Here is a 19,159-nt window from a genome sequence, read left to right on the forward strand (position 1 = left end):
ACCCTCTTGCAAGCTTATCAAGAGTATCAAGAAACCCGGGGGTGGGAGCGGCGTGGGGGAAGGATGGTGATGGAGGTGGGGGAGGGGAGAGGAGAGAGGGCGGTGGAGGGATTTTTATTTTGTTTAATATAAATATAAATATAAATATAAATATTTCATTTTTTATTTTTTATTTTTCAAAATATTTATTTATTATATATATTTATATATTTCTTTAAAATTTTCAGAATTGAGATCAAATTGAGAATGGGTGAGGAGAGAGAGGTGGAGGGATTTTTATTTTATTTAATATTAATATAATTATATTTATTAATATAAATTTAAAATTTTTAATATTTATTTTTATATATTTTTTAAAATTTAGATATTATTATTTATTGTCAACAATAATCTTTTTATTTTTATGTATTTTTAAATTTATTATTATATTTTTAAAAATATTTATGTATTTTTATATATTTCTTTAAATTTTTTGAATTATGATCAAATTGAAAATAATATAAATTTTAAGGGTAAATTTTAAAATTATAACTAAAATGATATAATATATAAAAATTAAGTACTAAATTTATTATTGTACAAATTTTGAACTATAACATCAACTTGTCGTTTGTAATTTTAATAAAAGTAGCCTATATGACCAAACTATGTAACCTTAATGTTTAAATTGTATTTTTTGGTTCTTAAAATAAAAACTTTTGATAGTTACTCTTTTTTAATTAAATTTTATCCTCTAACTTTTTGAAAAGAATCAAATTTAAGTATCAACTATTCAAACACAATCAAATTACTTTTTTAGTGAAAATACTAACTAGAACATTAAATTTTTTAAACATGATAAATGCACATGGCCATCCTAATGTTCTTCATATTAATTTTTTTTGAATTATGAATTTTTTTTGAATATTTTTATAATTTTCAAATCATTTGTTAACATGACATACAACAAATACTATCATGTTAGTATGAAATACAAGTAAATTGCTATGCGAATTGTCATATCAATATCATTAAGAAATTAATATTTTAGTCAACATTTTAATAAAAAATTGTTTGACTTTTTTAAATATTAATGATCAAATTTAGCTTTATAAAAATATGAACCCAAATTGACAAAAATAAATGCAAACATTTAGAGCTAAATTTATCATTATGCAATTAAGGTATCCACCGTAACTAATTAATTATTATCCTTATGTAATTTATTATTTATTCATTTATTAATTCGAATACTCAAATTCCTATTTTCTCTTACAAAATAGTCACAATCCAATAGAAAGAAAATTAATCACGGTCCAACCTGACCGAGCCACTGGCTTCAGCCCAGAAATCAGTTTTTCAGCAGTTAAACATGGCCTATAAGATATCCCCAATGCTTTCCATACTAGTTCTTCTTCCATTCTCCTACTTTAATCCTTAATCTCAAACATACAGGTTATCACTCAATCTAGTGGGGTTGCAAAATGAGCTTTGTTATCTCTATCTTAATTTGTTCACTAAAAGATAGCTAATGCATTCCACACCATAGCTAAAAGGGAATCATGTATATTGAAGATCATTATGTATATCTCAAAAGAATTTTATACGCAGCTTCTGATACTGTTTTAGCACAAGTTACTGATTTTATATGGGATATACAGTATATTATATGTAATGAAAAAAAAAAAAGAACCACTAACCTAGTGGCCTTAAACAATCTATTAGCAGATGATCCTCGATAACTTGTGACCTGTTTACTTCAATTCAAAGGACATCAGTGAATGCTTGCTCCTGTCAACTTTCTTTGTCCCAAAGTACAAAGCAACTCATAATCCTGCATATTTCAAATACATTAGAAGAGTTGATACAAAGCACAACTGATCATTTCCATTTTCATCGTCCTATTGTAACTTGTAAGCATGGACTCATTGCCACCTTTACAAAACTCTCCTGGAACGGTGAGTGGCAACAAGTTTGGCATCTAAGACTAGTAATTTGAGCTTATGCGGAAAAAGTAGTGGAAGTTGTACCAGTGTAGTTAGAACAATGTGATGGAGCAAAGCCACAAGGGAAATGCAAAGTGTACCTGTACAATAGACTGTGCACAAAGCTTCCCTGAGAGCACAGCACCTTCCATCGAAGCTAAATACTTTTGCTTTGTGTAATCACCTGCTAGATAGAACCCCTGTATTGGAGATCTTTGCAAGGGGCGGCAGGGTTCACAATTTGGAACAGTTTTATATACAGATCTGAAATGATAATAAGCTTTTAGTTTCAGTAAGGAATCTAATCACCAAGACAAAAATGTAAATTGATATAATTGCTGCAATCCTTTAAAATGCGCTTATAGTTCCTTATAAACATACACATAGTCACGCATGCATATGCAAACATAGGCATCTGATAGTACATAAATCATGTTTACAGATTATCTGAAAGTTTGTCTAAAGTAGCATCGATGAAACATTCTAGCACAATTATACTCTTTGATGCATCCTATATGAATATAAGGAGAAGCCATTCCCAACCATGTATTTTCCAGCCATGACATACCATTTCAAGAAATGACAAGAATTTGATTTAAAAATAATGAAAACAAAAGTATTAATAGAGATTCTAAAGAAAGCACTCAATCTAACCTTGGTGTTTTAACAATATGGTATTTTACGACTTTTGCTTTACTCTGATCTGCAGATATTTCATCAGGAAAGAGCTTTGCAAGTTCCTTCATTGTAGCATCAATAATTTCTGAGTCACTACATGCAATCCATTCTTCTGCTGGGGCAAAAACTAACTCCAACATGGATTGGTTTGGATTGTAATATTCCTGCATAAAACAATAAATCATTAATTACTGGCCACATGCACGACCGAGACAAGAAGCCAATGCAGTTAGCCTCTTTTTATACGATGAAAATATGTAATTTCTTTTTGTAATTACTGAAAAATTCTTGGAAGATTGCAAATAATATCACTATTATGTAATATGTAGAAAAATATAGGCAACATGGTGGCTTAAAGAGCATAACTTCAATGGCCATAAAAAAGACAATTTTAGTGATGTTTTACCTTACATGTTACAGACATGTCAGCATAAACACTTAAAAGCGGGCTTCTGCAAGCAAAAAAGAATGAAGTGAAGAGAGAGCAAAACAAAGTAGATGATAAGAGAGAGAAATACGTTAATGAGATTCACTTTATTTAAGGAAAATGAAAAGAGCAAAGGCACTATTGCAATAAATCTCGATACAAAAGATGTCCGGTGAATTGATTTGGTAGAAAACGAGGATAACCATTCTCCTTACACCCCAGAACTGCTCCTGGGATTAGTTCTAGTTATTTGAATATGGAAAACATTATTACGAAATGTTCAATAACTTAAGTGTTAGAAAATAGAAAATAAACTATGAAACAGTTTGCTTGGCTATCAATAGGCAGAGGACCTAGAATGGTACCAATAATGTACCTACTCTATGATTTCTGCATTCTTATAAGCAAGTAACTTTTTCCTCCAAATGTACTCAACTTCCAGTTCAACGTGAATATAGGAATTTCCTAAAGACAATTAGTAAAAATTCATAAAGCTACTAAGTGACAAGCAGATAATAGCATGAGAGCTAAATATGTAGCAAAGAACAGGGAAAAGAAAGTGCTAATGGATGAAGTAGGAAGACCTGCTAAAGAGTAGATGATCATAGGTGTTCTTCAATTTCCTATCAAACCTGCAAATGGAGATAATTCTACATCACTTAATCAGGGACTCTTCTAAAATAACAAAACTGCACCACATAATAACAGGAGGAAACAAACACATGCTCTTCTAAAATACTAAAAAAGTGAACAGTGTAGGCAGCCCTAGCAAGTAATAATTCATGGTCAACATGCCTGCTTTTACCTTAGAAGACATGCCAAATGGATATATTTTAAATGATAGCAAATCTTTCGTGAAGGGCTGAACAATAAATACAATCCCTTCATTTCTCCAGCATTGTTCCGATGTGGTCAAGATGAGAATAAGATACTGCATATAAGTTATAGTTTCTCCCCCTATCACTTCTTTTAAGTTCATAGGTTGAATCAGTTGAACAAATATCTACAGAAAGTCAATGGGATGTACCTACTTCAAATAACCCTCTTTGAAGCACAGAGATTGAAAAAAAGGTGGGGAAAATGTGACAGAGAAATAGCAATATCAAAAGTTACATGAACAAATAATAGAGTTTGTTACTAACCAGATGTGAACGTTGATAACTGGAACTCCAACTAATTTCTCTAATTTCTTGAAGTATGAAATCTCTCTCCAGTCTTCAGGCAAAAGTAACTTGAAGATATCAACTGAAAGTTCAACATCCATCAGCTATTAATAGAGAAGTCGGTAACAGCGGAAGCTAAATAGTTCAATAGGAAACAGAGTATACCGGGCGTTGCAACTACATAAGCATCTCCTTCGATTGTATTGCCATTATTTAGAAGAAAAGTCTTCACAGTTCCATCTTCATTGAGCTCTATTTTTTTTATACGTGAATTAAGCCGGACCTCACCCCCCAGTGATTCAATATGATTGACGATAGGCATGCAAAGCCTCTCGGGAGGGTTTCCATCCAAGAATGCCATCTTTGATCCATGTTTCTCCTGTTGGTAGATTTTAGTAATTCTTCGCAAGCTAGTGTAAATGTGTAATGTCATATAACAAGTTTTCCTTCTATTTTATACAACCTTAATACAAATGAATGAACACGAAATGAATGAACACGACTATCCAAAAAATTTATACACAACCTTACTTTAAGTACAAATTACTTCGAGACTAGTGCATCAGAGTTGCAAGAAAAACCTGTGATCTCAAATTCTCCAGTACGCCTTATGATGAAGAAATCAAGGAATCCAAGTTTCATACAGATTCCTTAGGCACAAGGTTACTGCTCACAGTCAAGTAACTTCGGCCAAGGATCATTTAAAGATTTTGTTGCTGACCTTGTATCCACCATAATCAAGTTACAAATACGAAGTCAGTGGGGAAAACAAAGGAACCATACCTGAAGAAATCGATTCAATGCAATCAATATACATTGCATTGAAAGTTCATCAGGGTTAATGAAGTTCAGTGCCTTTGACATGGCAATAAACACCTCCTCAGTCACACGATCAGGTACGCCCTGCAAAGAAAATTAACGAAACCAATTTTCTGTCTTTTAATCATTTAACAAGTTTTGCTAATAATGCAATTCATACCAGATTCTTAACAATGAGACATAAGCATGATTAAAATGAATGCAGAGGATAATGCATAAATTAACCGATACACTTTGCAGCACTTACGAAAGTTACAGCCTAATAAACATAACTCAGTACATGGAAACTTGGTTTCTAAAATTTTCTTTAGTTACACAATTCCAGAAATTAACACCTCTCCCTCTTCCTTTTTCTTTTTTTCCATTTTCCTAGAAGCCTTTGGCGATGCTTTTCTCCCATCTAAAAGGTTTGTATTTTGATTTTTCATCTTGTACTCATAAAAATGAAGCATCAACACTAAAATAAAGGAGAGACATGCACAGATAATATTATGAATATAGCACAGAAAATGAGACACAGGACTGCAAATGGCTTCAAACAAATCCAGATGTAACAACAGTTGGAGAATTATACTTGTGCTCTTATGCACCTTTCAAGCAAATAAAGCATCACGAATTAGGTAAAAGGCTTGAAACTCTGTAACTCATACATGCAAGTAAGTGTAACAATAGGACAGTAAATTAATTGCCATTATATGAGCAAACTTCAAGCTGACAATGCTCATTTTGGCATATATTCACTAGGATGAACTAAGTTCGCCACTCAGAAACAAGCCAAACTTACAGCAATACCATTTTTGTAAGTGCTATTAGCCTCGAGGGGAGAATTTTATCAAAGAATAACCAGATACCTGCTTTCTCATCCAGTCTTTAACAGATAAACCATCTTGGGCCTCAACATAAGGTTGTCCACCCAGCATTGCTGGTAGGAGTCCTATTGCAAATTTCACTTTCTCTGGCCAAGTCAGCATTTCATTATTCTTCAAAATGGCCCATATTCCTGTCAGTTTATATTGATAAGAAGTATAAGCAAAATAGACACAAAATGTAATTTTTTACATTTTTAGGTGTTTTTCCTGGCATTCAGTGTCTGTAGAAAAACTTTCCATATTAATTTAGTTGATAAAGGCAAAACAAAAGTTTCCCAATCACCCAATGGTTCCGACATCAGAAACATTCTATCTGAGGAATGTAATTAGCCTCAGCCAGATAAAGCTTTCTACATACATGCACCAAGCAAAACTAAATAAACAATAGTACCTGTTGAGATTTGCTTCTAGATCAAAAAACTTACAGAAGGAACATCCAAGCAAATAATCTAGTATTTGAGTCAATCACACCCAAAGAAAAAAAAAGAACTAAAAGAATTGAAACAGGGAACAAGCAAACATAGAGAAAAATTATATGAAACATCATTATTATGTGCTTTTCTCACTCAAAAGCTCATTGGCAGACTTAGAAACATCAAAAGACTCCTTTCATCGATGAAGAATGGATTCATTAATCCCCCTTAGCATTATTATGCTGAAACATAAGCAGGTGTTACTGAAAGTTGGACTGTAAAACCACACTCATATTTTTATCATTCTTAGAAGCTCAAAAATTCATAAACTGAGGAAGCAAAATTCTACCACAAGCTAGAGTAAAAAAAATAAAAACCCAAAGTGTGGTTTCAAAATTGGCGCTGTCTGCAAGTTCAAGATTTAAAGAAAGGAAAAATAATAATCTTCAATATATAAGTTTAAATCAATTAGCAATAAATCGAAAGAGCAGTCCTCAATATTAGGTTGGTCACAGGAAACCCCAAACTAAGCGATCTGTGATTATCAGGAACTAATGGGGATGACTAATGTTTCAGTCTTATGTTTTCTACCATGACAAACAAATGAAGGAAACTAAGGGAAAAAGGGTGGTAAATTGGGAGGCTGGAATCATACAACTTTTAATTGAAATGTAATGTCCAATATGCCAATTCTATAATATATACTACCAAAAGTAGATGTAAAGAAATTTAACTGGTCCTTCACAATAAATATACATAGATGGCAAGAACAATCCTCAAACCAAACTGGAATACATTGACCAACCTATATGATAGAGTAGTGACACAAGCAAATAAACTTGTTCGAGATATTAATTAATCATTCCAAACATGGACACATCCAATCATTAAAAGAAAATAGGTAAAAGTAGGTGCTTCTATTTTTTGTTCCAAACTTTGTTGTCACATACTGTTTGTAAGGCCAAAAACAAATTGTCATAGATTTCTACAAACATAAACATACTTTAGTTACCATGTATTTTAGTTGTTTACCATTTAATGGTGCAGGTAGAACTTCTGGAAAATCAAATCGACTGAACTCTCCAGGTTTATTTGGCATCGCAAATATCATAGAATGCTCCTTCCATTGCAGCCGATCATTAATGCCAAGTTCTCCAAACAAGTTTTGCACATTTGGGTAAGCCCCAACTTGCCAGAAAGAAAAGATTAAATTACAAAAATGTTGTAATGTATCAGATAGTTTGGTATAATAAAACATTCGGGAGATGAAAAAGAAAATAGTAGGTTGAAATACTGTCCTAAATCTCCAAAACCAAATGTATTTACAACTTTGAAGTACTAAAAAGGAGGATGATAAAGTAAAACAAAATATAAAACAAATGAATTACCAATAAGAGATTTCAGAAACAAGGCTACAACCTTCAAAATTGTAAAGAGGAAGACCAGATGTAGGAGTCTGAGAAAACAAAAAATGCATCTATACTTACAGAATATATGTAATCCTGTCTCATACCAATCTCCATCATCATCCTTCCATGCAGCCACCTGTTAAAAATAATACCTAACTCTTATCTCCCAGATGACAGAGAAAAGGGAAAAGAAACGGAACATAAAAACATATATCCCAAAGTGATCTTCCAATCATCTAAATATCTAGCATAATCACTATCAGAGAACCCAATCACTATACAGGTAAGCATGTCAGTGCTTTATTATTTACGAGCAGAAATTTAAAGATATCTTAACTGGTAGAATATCAACTTCTTTTTTAGAACGAAAGGCCCTTTCTTTCTGGCATGTGATTGGAGGCTCAAGAAACAGCAAGTTCAAAGACGTTATATACAGAAACTCAAGTTAGTCATTGGAGCTGTTTAGTTTCTCATGGTAAACACTAATTATTTCTGGCTGCATGCCGTAATTCAAAAAAAAATAAAGCTTCCTTCTAATGAATCTTGCCATTAAAATTGAGTTTTCTTCATAATAGATGAACTCAGAAGATATGTCCTCAGGTCATGAACAATAAGACTTCAGAAATGAGAACTAAGACGATTCAATAATATCAATGGGGGTAAACTTCTATGAAACAGAGTAGTGCAAAAACCTTTCCACCTAGAACATCTCTCGCTTCTAATAATATTGGTGTATGACCTGCATCCGCAAGATACTTTGCAGTTGACAAACCAGCCAAACCTGCAAAAATTCAAAAGTGGCCAGTCTACTCTATTAACAAAAACAAACTTGAGTGATGGATCATGCATTATATCTAGAACCCTGTAATGACCCAATATAGCATTCACAAGACTATTTCCCAAAAATGAAATACATGGAAAAAGTATGTAGCAAACACTTAAGGAAGAAAATTATAGGCATTACATCAATACCAACCCAGAGCGAAACGGCAATGTTTACATTCTAATAGTAGCTTTTAAGCATGCAGAGTCTCGCTTATCTCTCAAGCAAAAGCATATTCCTGCTTGAAAATCAGTAAAAAGGAAAACATATACATTGACAACTCCGGACTCTTATGAAGAAGAACGCTGAATTGTATTACCTAAGTCTACTCGCAAGAAACCATCCAATGTTTACAAAGCACAAGGCCCTAAACTGGCATAGCCTTCTAATAAAACTAGATACAAACAGAAAAAGGAATGTAAAACAGGCACATTTTGAACACAAAATCACAATCCAGTGACAGACAATGAGATTCTCAACAGGAAAATATTCATAATTTTAGCTAAAAACCAAGGCGGAATTAAGTCAAGCCGAAATTCAGTTCATCAGTAGGAAAAATAAGTAACTTCTTAGAAAATTAGCAGCAGCAAAGGCACCATGAAGCTGCAAAAAAAGGTTCAAAGGCGTAGAAAATGGATTTCCCGAAAGATGAAGAAAACGAATATAAGAACTAAGACAAAATTGATACCTGCACCAGCAATTATGACTTTCAATGGTTTAGTTGGACGGGAAGCTGAACGAAAAGAAGCAGATAGAGAAGCAGCCTCCAAAAAATTAACAGTATTCTCTAGCTCTGGCCTTGGATAATCTATGCAAACTACCTGGCTCATAATAAAGGGAAAATTATTGATTCAACTATTACAAGAGGACAAAGTTACCCCAAAATTCATCAACAACGAACCAACCTGCAAAGGACAACCAGCACCCTTACGTGACCTCTTTTTAAAGGGAATTCTCAAGGTATTTCCCATGGATTCACCACTTCTAAAAGCTAAGACATTTCCCATGCTTATCTTGCTGCTTTGTAAGTTTAAGTACAGGGCAGAAACACTCCCACAGAGACTCATTTTCTTCAAGACAAAAATCCCAAAGCTCAGATGACCGAATTCAACTGCAGATGTTGCAAATAAGCAAAAACAAGAAATGGGTAATTGTCGTTTATCAACATAAACAAGAAAAAGTAAATGAATAGAAACCAACAAAGAGAAGGAATAGATATACAGCAAAGGTGAGTAAAGAACTTGAGTTGAATAGAAAGTGGGATATGGAAAGTGGGTTGGGCAGATACAAAGGAAGTGGCGGAGGTGATAAGTTAATCGTGTACTTGTATTTATTTTTTATGGCATGGAATGGGAGTTCGTTCGGCCGAACCCAAATAGAGGGAAATATGACATTAAATCGTGGAAAAGAGTTTTTGGCTGATTGCTAAGTTTTGGGGTTGCAGGCTATTACAGGAATATTCCGTAAGTTAAATTATTATTTATTATAGTAATTTTTTTATTAAATATAATAATTGATAATTTTATCTAAAATAATAATTGACAATTATTTTTTAAAATTGAATGTGTTATACAATAAAGAGATATAGAATAAAGAAAGTAAAAGAACAAGCAATTGAGACAACAAAAGAAAATGTATGAATTTTATTGATTAATGGAATGTTTACAATATTTTTAAAAGGTTTATATTTATAGTATGATATAAAACTCTACTTCTAATAAATATTAAAGTCTTGATGTATATCAAATTTATTTTGATATTGTTAGGCATTTAGATAATGATAAAATATTCATAACACTCCCCCTTAAATATCCATTGGCAACTATTATGCCTCGTTAAAACGTTACTAAGATAAAAGAAAATTCATGTTGGAAAAATCTATAATACACATAGTATATGACCTCATTAAAAACCTTACCAAAAAAGCTCAGTGGAAAAAAACATTGGTTAAGGGAAAAAATGTACAACACTCATTTACTCCTCGTATGACAACATCATATGATATCTCAAATTCTATATATTCAATCTTGAATGCTAACTTTTCAAATAATCACTTGAACGTACTTGCTAAGCATTTGTATCACCATTCTTTTGAAATTCATGATTGAGAAAAAATTTTGGAGAAATATATTTTGTTCCCTTCAGAAGTTCCAACAACAATCGTAGTAAACTTTGATCATGATCATTTTATACTAATACTTATGTTCAAATCAAATAAATAAATATTTACATAAATATATTCAACAATTTCCTTAGAATTTATATATGCTTCCAGGATTCTAAATCCTTCAAGAGTTATAATATAAACTTCATTATATAGTGATTTATATAAAAGTTATAATAATAATCATTAGACGCATTGTAAATCTTTCATAAATTGTCAGACTAATAATATCTAAAAGTTTATTGCATCCACCACAAAAATATTATATCTTCACATAATTATTGTTAGGACTTTAGCGAAAAACTTCATTTTTCTTATTTCGTTTTCACAAAACTACTTCATTTGTACCTTCAGTGGCTTTATACATTTGAGTTGCATCTTTCTATATTGGCCAATCTATTTTATGCATATATTTCTTAACAAATTTATTTAAGATTCTCATTTTCTTTCATTATCTCAACAATACTATTCCATACAAAATCGTTGTCAATAATTTTCTATTTTCCACAATTCCATATTTTCTCATATTGACATAACTTGCCGAGAACTCTTTATTTTCATTATTTCATCTTCAAGTACATGAATCTATTCTGAAGTTTCTATAATTAGTTATGTCTTGGGTCTTGTAACGACCTGGTTTCCAGCAATGTTGAAAAATGTAATATCAAAACTTCAATTACATAAATTTAGTTTGTAAATATAAGATAGGAATATTTACAGAGTTATTATAAAGATATAATAAAATTCGACCAAGTAATATAGCTGAAAAAGTGGTCAATTAAAGCTCAAAGACTAAATTATAAAAGTCTAATCACTATAGAGTTTTAATTAAGAAAAGACTTAGGGACTGACCTGCCACAATTTGTAGTGGTAAATTAGGTACTTTTTAGCACTTCTAGGTTATTTTATTACATTTTTAGTTTTAGTAGCTTAGATTTAATTTCTTGTACAATAAGCGTTTTTACGCATAATTTTGAATTAGTTGACCTCTTAGGCCAATACGAGCCTTAAGGTAGTTTTAACAAGTTAATTGAGTGTGCAGGAAACCTATTTTCAAGCCCAAAAGCATCAGGAATGACAATCAAGTCACAACACAATTGAACAAGATCCAAAAATCAAGTTCGAAGTTGTGTGTTGCGACACGTATAAGCCTGTGTCGGGACACAGGTTTAATAGAGGACAAAAATTAATTAAGGGTATTTTCATCCATGCAATCCATATTTAGTCTAATTAAGGCTTGTAATTGACCTTAGTGAACAACTAACTTTGCCTATAAATAACAAAGCTTATGCTAATCTAAGGAGGCTAACTTTTAAGGTTTAATTATAAACCTAATTTTACTTAGATTTTTATGTTCTTTTCAAAATAGTTTTTATTTCTTGTTCTAAATTGGATTCAATCTAACTCCAAGACTTCATTATTAAGTGTTTTTTTTATATTTCTCATTCATTTTCTTGCCTGTCAACATTGATATCTTAATAGTTGTTAAAGGGTTTTGCGAAATCGAGCGCATTTAGTTTATCAAACGGATCATTTCCTATTTTTCTTTCGTGTTAGTTTAATTTGTGTCTTTGCATGATTAAATTAATTCTTGGGAAACTGGTCTCGAGATTCATGAGTAGCTAAATTCTTTAAGAAGGTTAACGAGTAGATGTCGGTGTAATTAATGGAAAAAGAAGGGTTCCCATAGAATTAATCGGCTTAAATTATGTATGCTTAAACCTTAGGATTGACGACCCTAGGAAGTTATCTAGGTAAACAAGGTCGAAAGGCAAGTTTGCTGACTAAATCATAATTTATCCCGGTTTAGAAAGAGAGGTCGAAAGATGAGTCAGTATTTATCAATTAATTAATCAATTAGAGGCCGAAAGGTAATAATTGGTTAATTAGCTAATTCATCAAAACTCAATTTCTAAAGTTAATTACAACCACTTAAGCGAGTTAATGTTCTGTCTGTTAATTGAGATTTCTTTGTTGATTGATTTCTTTCTAGTAATTTTATTTTCTTTCATAATATTAATCCTTTTTATTATTTATCGAATATGATTTTTGGTGAGTATTTTTTAGACTTATTGTTGTAGAAATAATTTTATATTTAATTCATCTTCCCTTGAATACGATTCTTGGAGTACTTTTTGTACTCCGTTGTATAAAACTATATTACAATTTGACATGTATACTTGTGGACACAGCTACTTGATTATATGTATTGTTGTTGCAGTATTTCCAACCCAAACATTTGCACGCTTGGCGACGGTTAGGGACCTCGATTGCAATTATCTAAAAGACTAAAATGGTTATTAAACTATTGTTTTCTTATGGTTAATGGATGATGATGTTAATCCCACTTTAATTAACAAATGGATGATTAATTGTAATAATTTAATTAAAGAAATTAATTAAGGCTAATTAAGTTTAAACTAAGTATATCTATATTAATTTAATGGAAGGTTGTCATCTTCCTTCCTTGGTTCCACCATAGCCTAGAATAAAAAGAGAAGAAAACACCATTATTGAGCTTAGACATTCGACAAGCAAAATTTCCAAGGTATCCAAGCCCTTTTTCTTGTACTTTTTATATATTTGTGATCATGGGAGCTTGATTTAGCTAGCTCATATATCAATTTGTTCAATCGTTGAATTTTTAACAAGTTGTCATTGTTGAGAAATTGATGCATTAGGCTCAAAATTGATTAGATATTAAGCTTGGATTATGAAAAAGACTAAATTGCAAAGCTTAACAAGCTTGGTTGTTAATTTTGTTACATTAGGGACCAAATTGAAAACATGTTATGAAATTATGCTAGGAATAAAAAGTATAAGGTCCCTAATGAAAAAACATGAAATCAAATTTTAATCCAGTGCTAAATATCGGAAGATATGCATATCTCGAGTATAAGGACTAAATTGAATACAATACAAAATACGCTTGGTTTTATATTTGAATGTGAATTGGATGAATTTTGATATTGTTCCTTTTATTAATTATCGGTGACATCGTGCCATTGGGATAAGAAAAGCGAAAGTCGTCGACAAGTGACGTGAGATTTCGGTTTGTGCTTTTATGATTCAAGATCAATTTATTAATTTTCATATTCATGTCATATTGCATGATTGAGCATCAAGGCATAATAATGGTCATATGAATTAATTTGCTAGGAATGATATTGAATATCAAGATAGTGGATTGAATTGAATAAAATGGAAAGCATTATGATTTAGTGGGACATGATGTGTAATATAAGAATGGATTGAAAAATGTTATATAATATGAGATATTGTGTGTTGATAATGAATTTATATGTGATTTGAAATTGAATATGAAATTATATATATATAAATTGGATTGAATTTAAATGAAATGGGATTGGTGATTATTATGTGATAGTATAGTGCACAGGGTATAATATGTATGCGTGAATGATTACAAGGTATGAATATATTGATATGTATGATTGATGCCCAAATGAACTTAGTAAAATGTTAGGATACGATTGGCATGCCAATAGGATCATATGCACACTTGTACAAGATATTTTATGATGTGGAGATTATGACAAGTTATATCAAGATCTAGCATCTGTTGCGGATCATCGAGTATTATTTGTCTCTACAAAGGCTTTTGTGTGGTGGAGGGATGTAATTGAAAATGTTTAAACATATGATGCCTACGAGCTTTGCACGGTACCTTAGTTTGTGTAGTTTAAGCTCATACGAGCTATCTTGGTGTGGTGTAGTTCACCTGTGTATTTGAATCCATTTTACTAGGGTTCCATTAAGTGAAACATTGAAATCAAATCTTGAAATCTAAAAATGAAATAAACCAAATTTTGGTAAGCTACTATAATGTATAATTTGAATTGAAAAGGTAACTTGTGAATTGATAATAGTATATGAAATGATTTGATTATGTGGAACTATATGTGTGTATATTTGTAATTCATGATAGATAAAGTAAATAAAGATTAAGATAATTGGTTAAAATCAAGCTGTAGGGGCCAAATTTAATACGAATGAGTCAATAGACTCTAGAAAGAGAATTGAATGGTGAGTTGATTGGTTAAATAACATTGATTGAATATGGAAATTGGAAAACCTATTTTTAAAGGTACATATGTTTCAAACTTAAATAGTATGGCATGTTTTAAATGGCACATAGATTGGTTCTTGATGAATAGTGTGGTTTAGGGAATTAAATTGTAAACGTTAGATGAATTGATATACAACTTGCCATAGGTATGTATATATATGATAATGAGATTACTTGGCATGATAGGATGTAAACTGGTTAGACATTGAGCATGAATTCCTTGTGGCCATTTCCTAATGCTAATGTTATATTATCTTAACCATGAAGTACCACTAAGCTTTATTACTTAGCGTACGGTTTGTTTATTTCAGGCACAGGTGCAAGTAAATCTGGAGGTTGTGAGAAGTGATTCTAACATCTAAAAAGTGATCCTCGACTCAACAATGTTCGTTTAGTTCTTTTTTTGTTTAATATATGGCATGTACCTAGGTTTGAGTCGGTTATATATCAAAGGGATATTTTGAGTCCCGGATTGGTAACGTCATGTGAATTTTAGAGTTGTTATATGGTTAAGTCATTAATATAACTTGATTAAGGTTTACATATGAAAAATGACATAGTAGTGAATGCTGAATTGAATGATTGAACTTGTGATAATTGTTAATTGTGATGTTGGTGAAATGAAATTGTGTTATGTAAATGCCTATAGGATATCCAAGGTTAGAAATGAACCTAGTAGAATGATATTGTTGCTAAAATGTTGGCAACTGGATGATTATATGATCATTCTTGAAATATGGGATAAAAAAAAATCTTGCATGTTATTTTAAAATATTGAGTGGGAGAAGGTCCTTGAAACAAGACCTACAGCCTCCATTGATGGTCCCTAAGTGATAGCATTATAAAGTTTCAAGTCGGTTCCTACCTTGGTTTCACCCTAAGGTAAATTTTATAATGTCGGTTCACTAGATGAGATTTTCTTTTAAGGATAACTAGTCATGCATGATTCTTGGTAAGATTGTCCCAAGATGACTCCCAAATGAAAGTGTGTTCATGATGGGTGTTAAGTCAATGGTTACACATTAAAAATATTCTCCTATTAAATAGTTTGCCAAGAAATGATATTTAAGTTAAAGATGATGGCCAAACATTAAATGACCGTTGGTTCGTGTGGAGTATTAAGAATTAAGATTCACAAACTGATTGGATGTAATATATGTTCTTGCTAGTTAATCATGGAACCCTAAGGGGACATGATTGATGGGTGTGAGAATGATCGTAGTAACGAAAAATGTTTTTCAAGGTTTTAATACAAGATGCATGCATCATACTACATTCTTGATATGTTGTTAAAATGAAAATATTTTTTAATACAAAGATAGTAATTAGTGAATCTTTTTTTTTTCAGTTCAAATATGTCTCCTACTCTTCTTATTAGCATTCTTACGGAGAATAAATTGAATGGGGATAACTTTCAAGAATGGAAATGGAACTGCTAGTAGTTCTCAACTGTGAGAAACACAAATTCATTCTTGATGCCCTCCTGAAGCTCAGCCCAAAGCGAGAAATCTCTAGAGATATTCTGACTCCATTACTCGATGTTATATGTTAGCGAGCATTACTAGTGTGTTGCAAAAGCAACACGAGAATTTTTGTACTATTAAAGAGATCATGAAAAATTTGGAAGATTTGCTCGGAGGCAAAGTCGCATTGGATCGACAATCCGTTATTACAAATTTGATAAACTCTCTACAGAAACCCAACACTCTGGTCAAAGAACATACGGTTAAGCTTATGAGATTCTTTGAGGAGGTGGAGGAAAATGGGGCTGAACTAGAAGTGAATACTCATATTGAAATAGTATTCAAATCCTTAACCAAGGAGTTTGCTAGTTTTAGGGCTACTTACAACTTGGGGAACAAAGCGTTTACCTTGACTCAACTCATGAAGGAATTAAAATCATATGAGTTGATGCTGAATGGTGGTAGGCCAGTTCAGGATAAATCTGAAGCAAACTTAGTTGTGGGCCTCTCATCCTCTAAGGGATAGAAAAAAACAAGGGTCAGAAGAAACCGACTAAGTCTTTGGTTCCACGTCGTGTGGATAGGAAGAAGGCTAAAAAGTCAAAAGTTCCTAAAAAGATCAAATTTTTCTTCTCAAATAGGAAAAGGCATTTCAGATCAAACTGCAAGGAGTATTTGGATTACCTAGCCAAAAAGGACAAAGGTATGGAACTCTTTCTGGTTGAAGCTTGCTTAATGGAAGAATCAATTGACAGTTGGGTTATTAATTTTGGAGCTACTAACAATGTATGTGTTCCTTTACAAGGTTTTAGTGAAAAGAGAAGTTTGCACGACAAGAGCCTCTCTTGGCGGACCAGAGATGGAAATTATGTTTCAACCGAAGCAGTGGGAGAAACTATTTTACATTTTGATAATTTTAGGAAGATTATTTTAAAGAACGTATTTTATGTACCTCATTTTAAGAGGAATTTAATTTCTGTAGCATGTTTATTTTATGATGGTTATACCATGACATTCAATAAAGGGATTGTTATTCACAAAAATTATTATTTAATTTGTAATGGATGGATGGAAAACAATCTCTACTTTATCATACCAAATAACTACTCAATGCTTCAAACTGAAATAGTGAATGAAAATCTTAAAACTTCTCACTCTAATAAGGGGTACCTATAGCACTTAAGATTTGGTCATATTAACCAAGAAAGAATCACTAGACTCGTGAAATATGGTCCATTAAGTATGCTTAAGGAAGTTAGTCTTCCACAATGTGAATCTTGCTTGGAAGGTTAAATGATTAAGAGGTATTTTAATGCGAAAGGTATAAGGGTCAACCAACCTTTAGAACTTGTGCACACTGATGTATGTGGTCCCACGAGCATCAATGTCTGAGGAAGTTATGATTATTATGTGACTTTCATAGATGACTATTCTCAATATAGATATCTGTATCTAATGCACCACAAAAGTGAAACCTTTGATAAATTTGGAGAGTTTCTTGTGAAAGTGGAAAAGTAATTAGGTTTATCCATAAAGAATTTTAGGTCTGATCGAGGTGGGGAATACTTGTTCGAAAAGTTCTTAAGGTACATCATAGAAAATGGGATTTTATCTTAGTTAACTAATCAGGCACTCCACAACAGAATGGCGTAGCTGAGAGAAGGAATAGAACCTTTCTTGACATGGTTCGTTCATTGTTAAGCTATTCACAACTTCTTTCTTCATTCTAGTATATGCGATATAAACGACTTGCTATATTCTGAATGATGTGCCAACAAAGTTTGCTTGTAAGACACCTTATGAACTATGACATGGAAAGAAACCCGATCTAAATCACTTTAGAATATGAGGTTGTCCAACACACATTCTAGATAAGGATGCAAAGAAGTTGGATGCACAGATAGAATTGGACATGTTTGTAGGATATCTGAACGGAACAAAGGGTGGATTATTCTACAATCTGAAAGGTAATACAATTAAATTTTCCACTCATGCTACTTTCCTCAAGGAAAGCTACATGGATAACTTTAAGCCTCGAAGTAAAGTGATGTCGTAACACCCCTAAACCGTCTCTGTCGCCGAATTAGGGTTGTGGAGCATTACCATGCATATCATAACAAATAATAACATTTAACCATTCAAAGATCAAATGAAATAACATATTATCAATTTTAAATTTCACTCATAGCATAAATATAATTATTGAGCTTAAATCAGGCTTACAAAGCCTTAAAGATAATTCAAGAACCATCAGGGACTAATTTGAAAAAAATAGAAAGTTTTTGAAAAATCTAAAAATTTTAAAAACAGGGGTCACACGGTCATGTGGCTGCCCGTGTGGACTTGAAAAACCTTTAAAATCAAGTTATTTCAAACCCTATTCTTGCACACCAAACCACACGTTTTCAACTTATTTCTACATGCATATAAACACTTGTAAAGACACCTAAAACATGTCAAATTTTGCTGTGCGGAAGCGTTAAAAGAGTAAAATTATTGTACTAAAAATCACACTAAGTTCAATTCCTAGGAAAGAGAGGTGGATCACAAGGATCGCTTAAGTACCAGGTCTTTCCTAGCCAGAATATCCCTCAACGTAATTTAATAGCACAATAAATCACTACAATCACACTCACAATTCATGCAGAATAATACAATAAAGAACACAAGAATTTAACGAGGTTCAGCAAATTTTGCCTACGTCCTTGGGCACTACCAAATATATTTCACTCCAAAATACAAGTGAGAATTTATAAAGAGAGAGAGAGAAAATAATGCCTTAAGTAGAGAATGACAAATTTGGGATGATGAAGAAGAGAAATGGTTAGGCTATTTATAGTTGAGGTTCAGGGATCAAAATTGTAATTATCTTATGCC

The 19,159-nt window shown here is 32.1% G+C and overlaps 1 protein-coding gene across 1 annotated transcript; it reads right to left on the reverse strand.

Moving 5' to 3' along the window:
• Nucleotides 1-1,525: 1,525 nt before the first annotated feature.
• On the reverse strand, nucleotides 1,526-9,932 carry LOC107914777 (15-cis-phytoene desaturase, chloroplastic/chromoplastic-like). Its single transcript, NM_001398577.1, has 15 exons — nucleotides 9,787-9,932; nucleotides 9,471-9,676; nucleotides 9,254-9,386; nucleotides 8,435-8,523; nucleotides 7,821-7,878; nucleotides 7,366-7,521; nucleotides 5,903-6,051; nucleotides 5,016-5,135; nucleotides 4,398-4,611; nucleotides 4,212-4,314; nucleotides 3,654-3,701; nucleotides 3,049-3,094; nucleotides 2,619-2,806; nucleotides 2,066-2,228; nucleotides 1,526-1,813 (listed from the first exon to the last, which is right to left on the reverse strand). Exons 2-15 carry the CDS (start codon nucleotides 9,630-9,632, stop codon nucleotides 1,754-1,756), a joined length of 1,689 nt encoding a protein of 562 aa, NP_001385506.1. The 5' UTR covers nucleotides 9,633-9,676; nucleotides 9,787-9,932; the 3' UTR covers nucleotides 1,526-1,753.
• Nucleotides 9,933-19,159: the final 9,227 nt, after the last annotated feature.

The sequence above is a fragment of the Gossypium hirsutum genome, chromosome D10, assembly GCF_007990345.1.
Source record: "Gossypium hirsutum isolate 1008001.06 chromosome D10, Gossypium_hirsutum_v2.1, whole genome shotgun sequence".
Classification (NCBI taxonomy): domain Eukaryota; kingdom Viridiplantae; phylum Streptophyta; class Magnoliopsida; order Malvales; family Malvaceae; genus Gossypium; species Gossypium hirsutum.

Bases quoted from the DNA above. Each gene is read 5' to 3' on its own strand.
- LOC107914777 (NM_001398577.1), bottom strand. From the start codon at position 9,632: ATGAGTCTCTGTGGGAGTGTTTCTGCCCTGTACTTAAACTTACAAAGC. The intron at 5,136-5,902 runs GTATCTGGTTAT...TTTTCTTTGCAG, and splicing joins AAGACTGGATGAGAAAGCAG to GGCGTACCTGATCGTGTGAC. The intron at 3,702-4,211 runs GTTAGTAACAAA...CTCCATTTGCAG, and splicing joins GTTATCAACGTTCACATCTG to GTTTGATAGGAAATTGAAGA.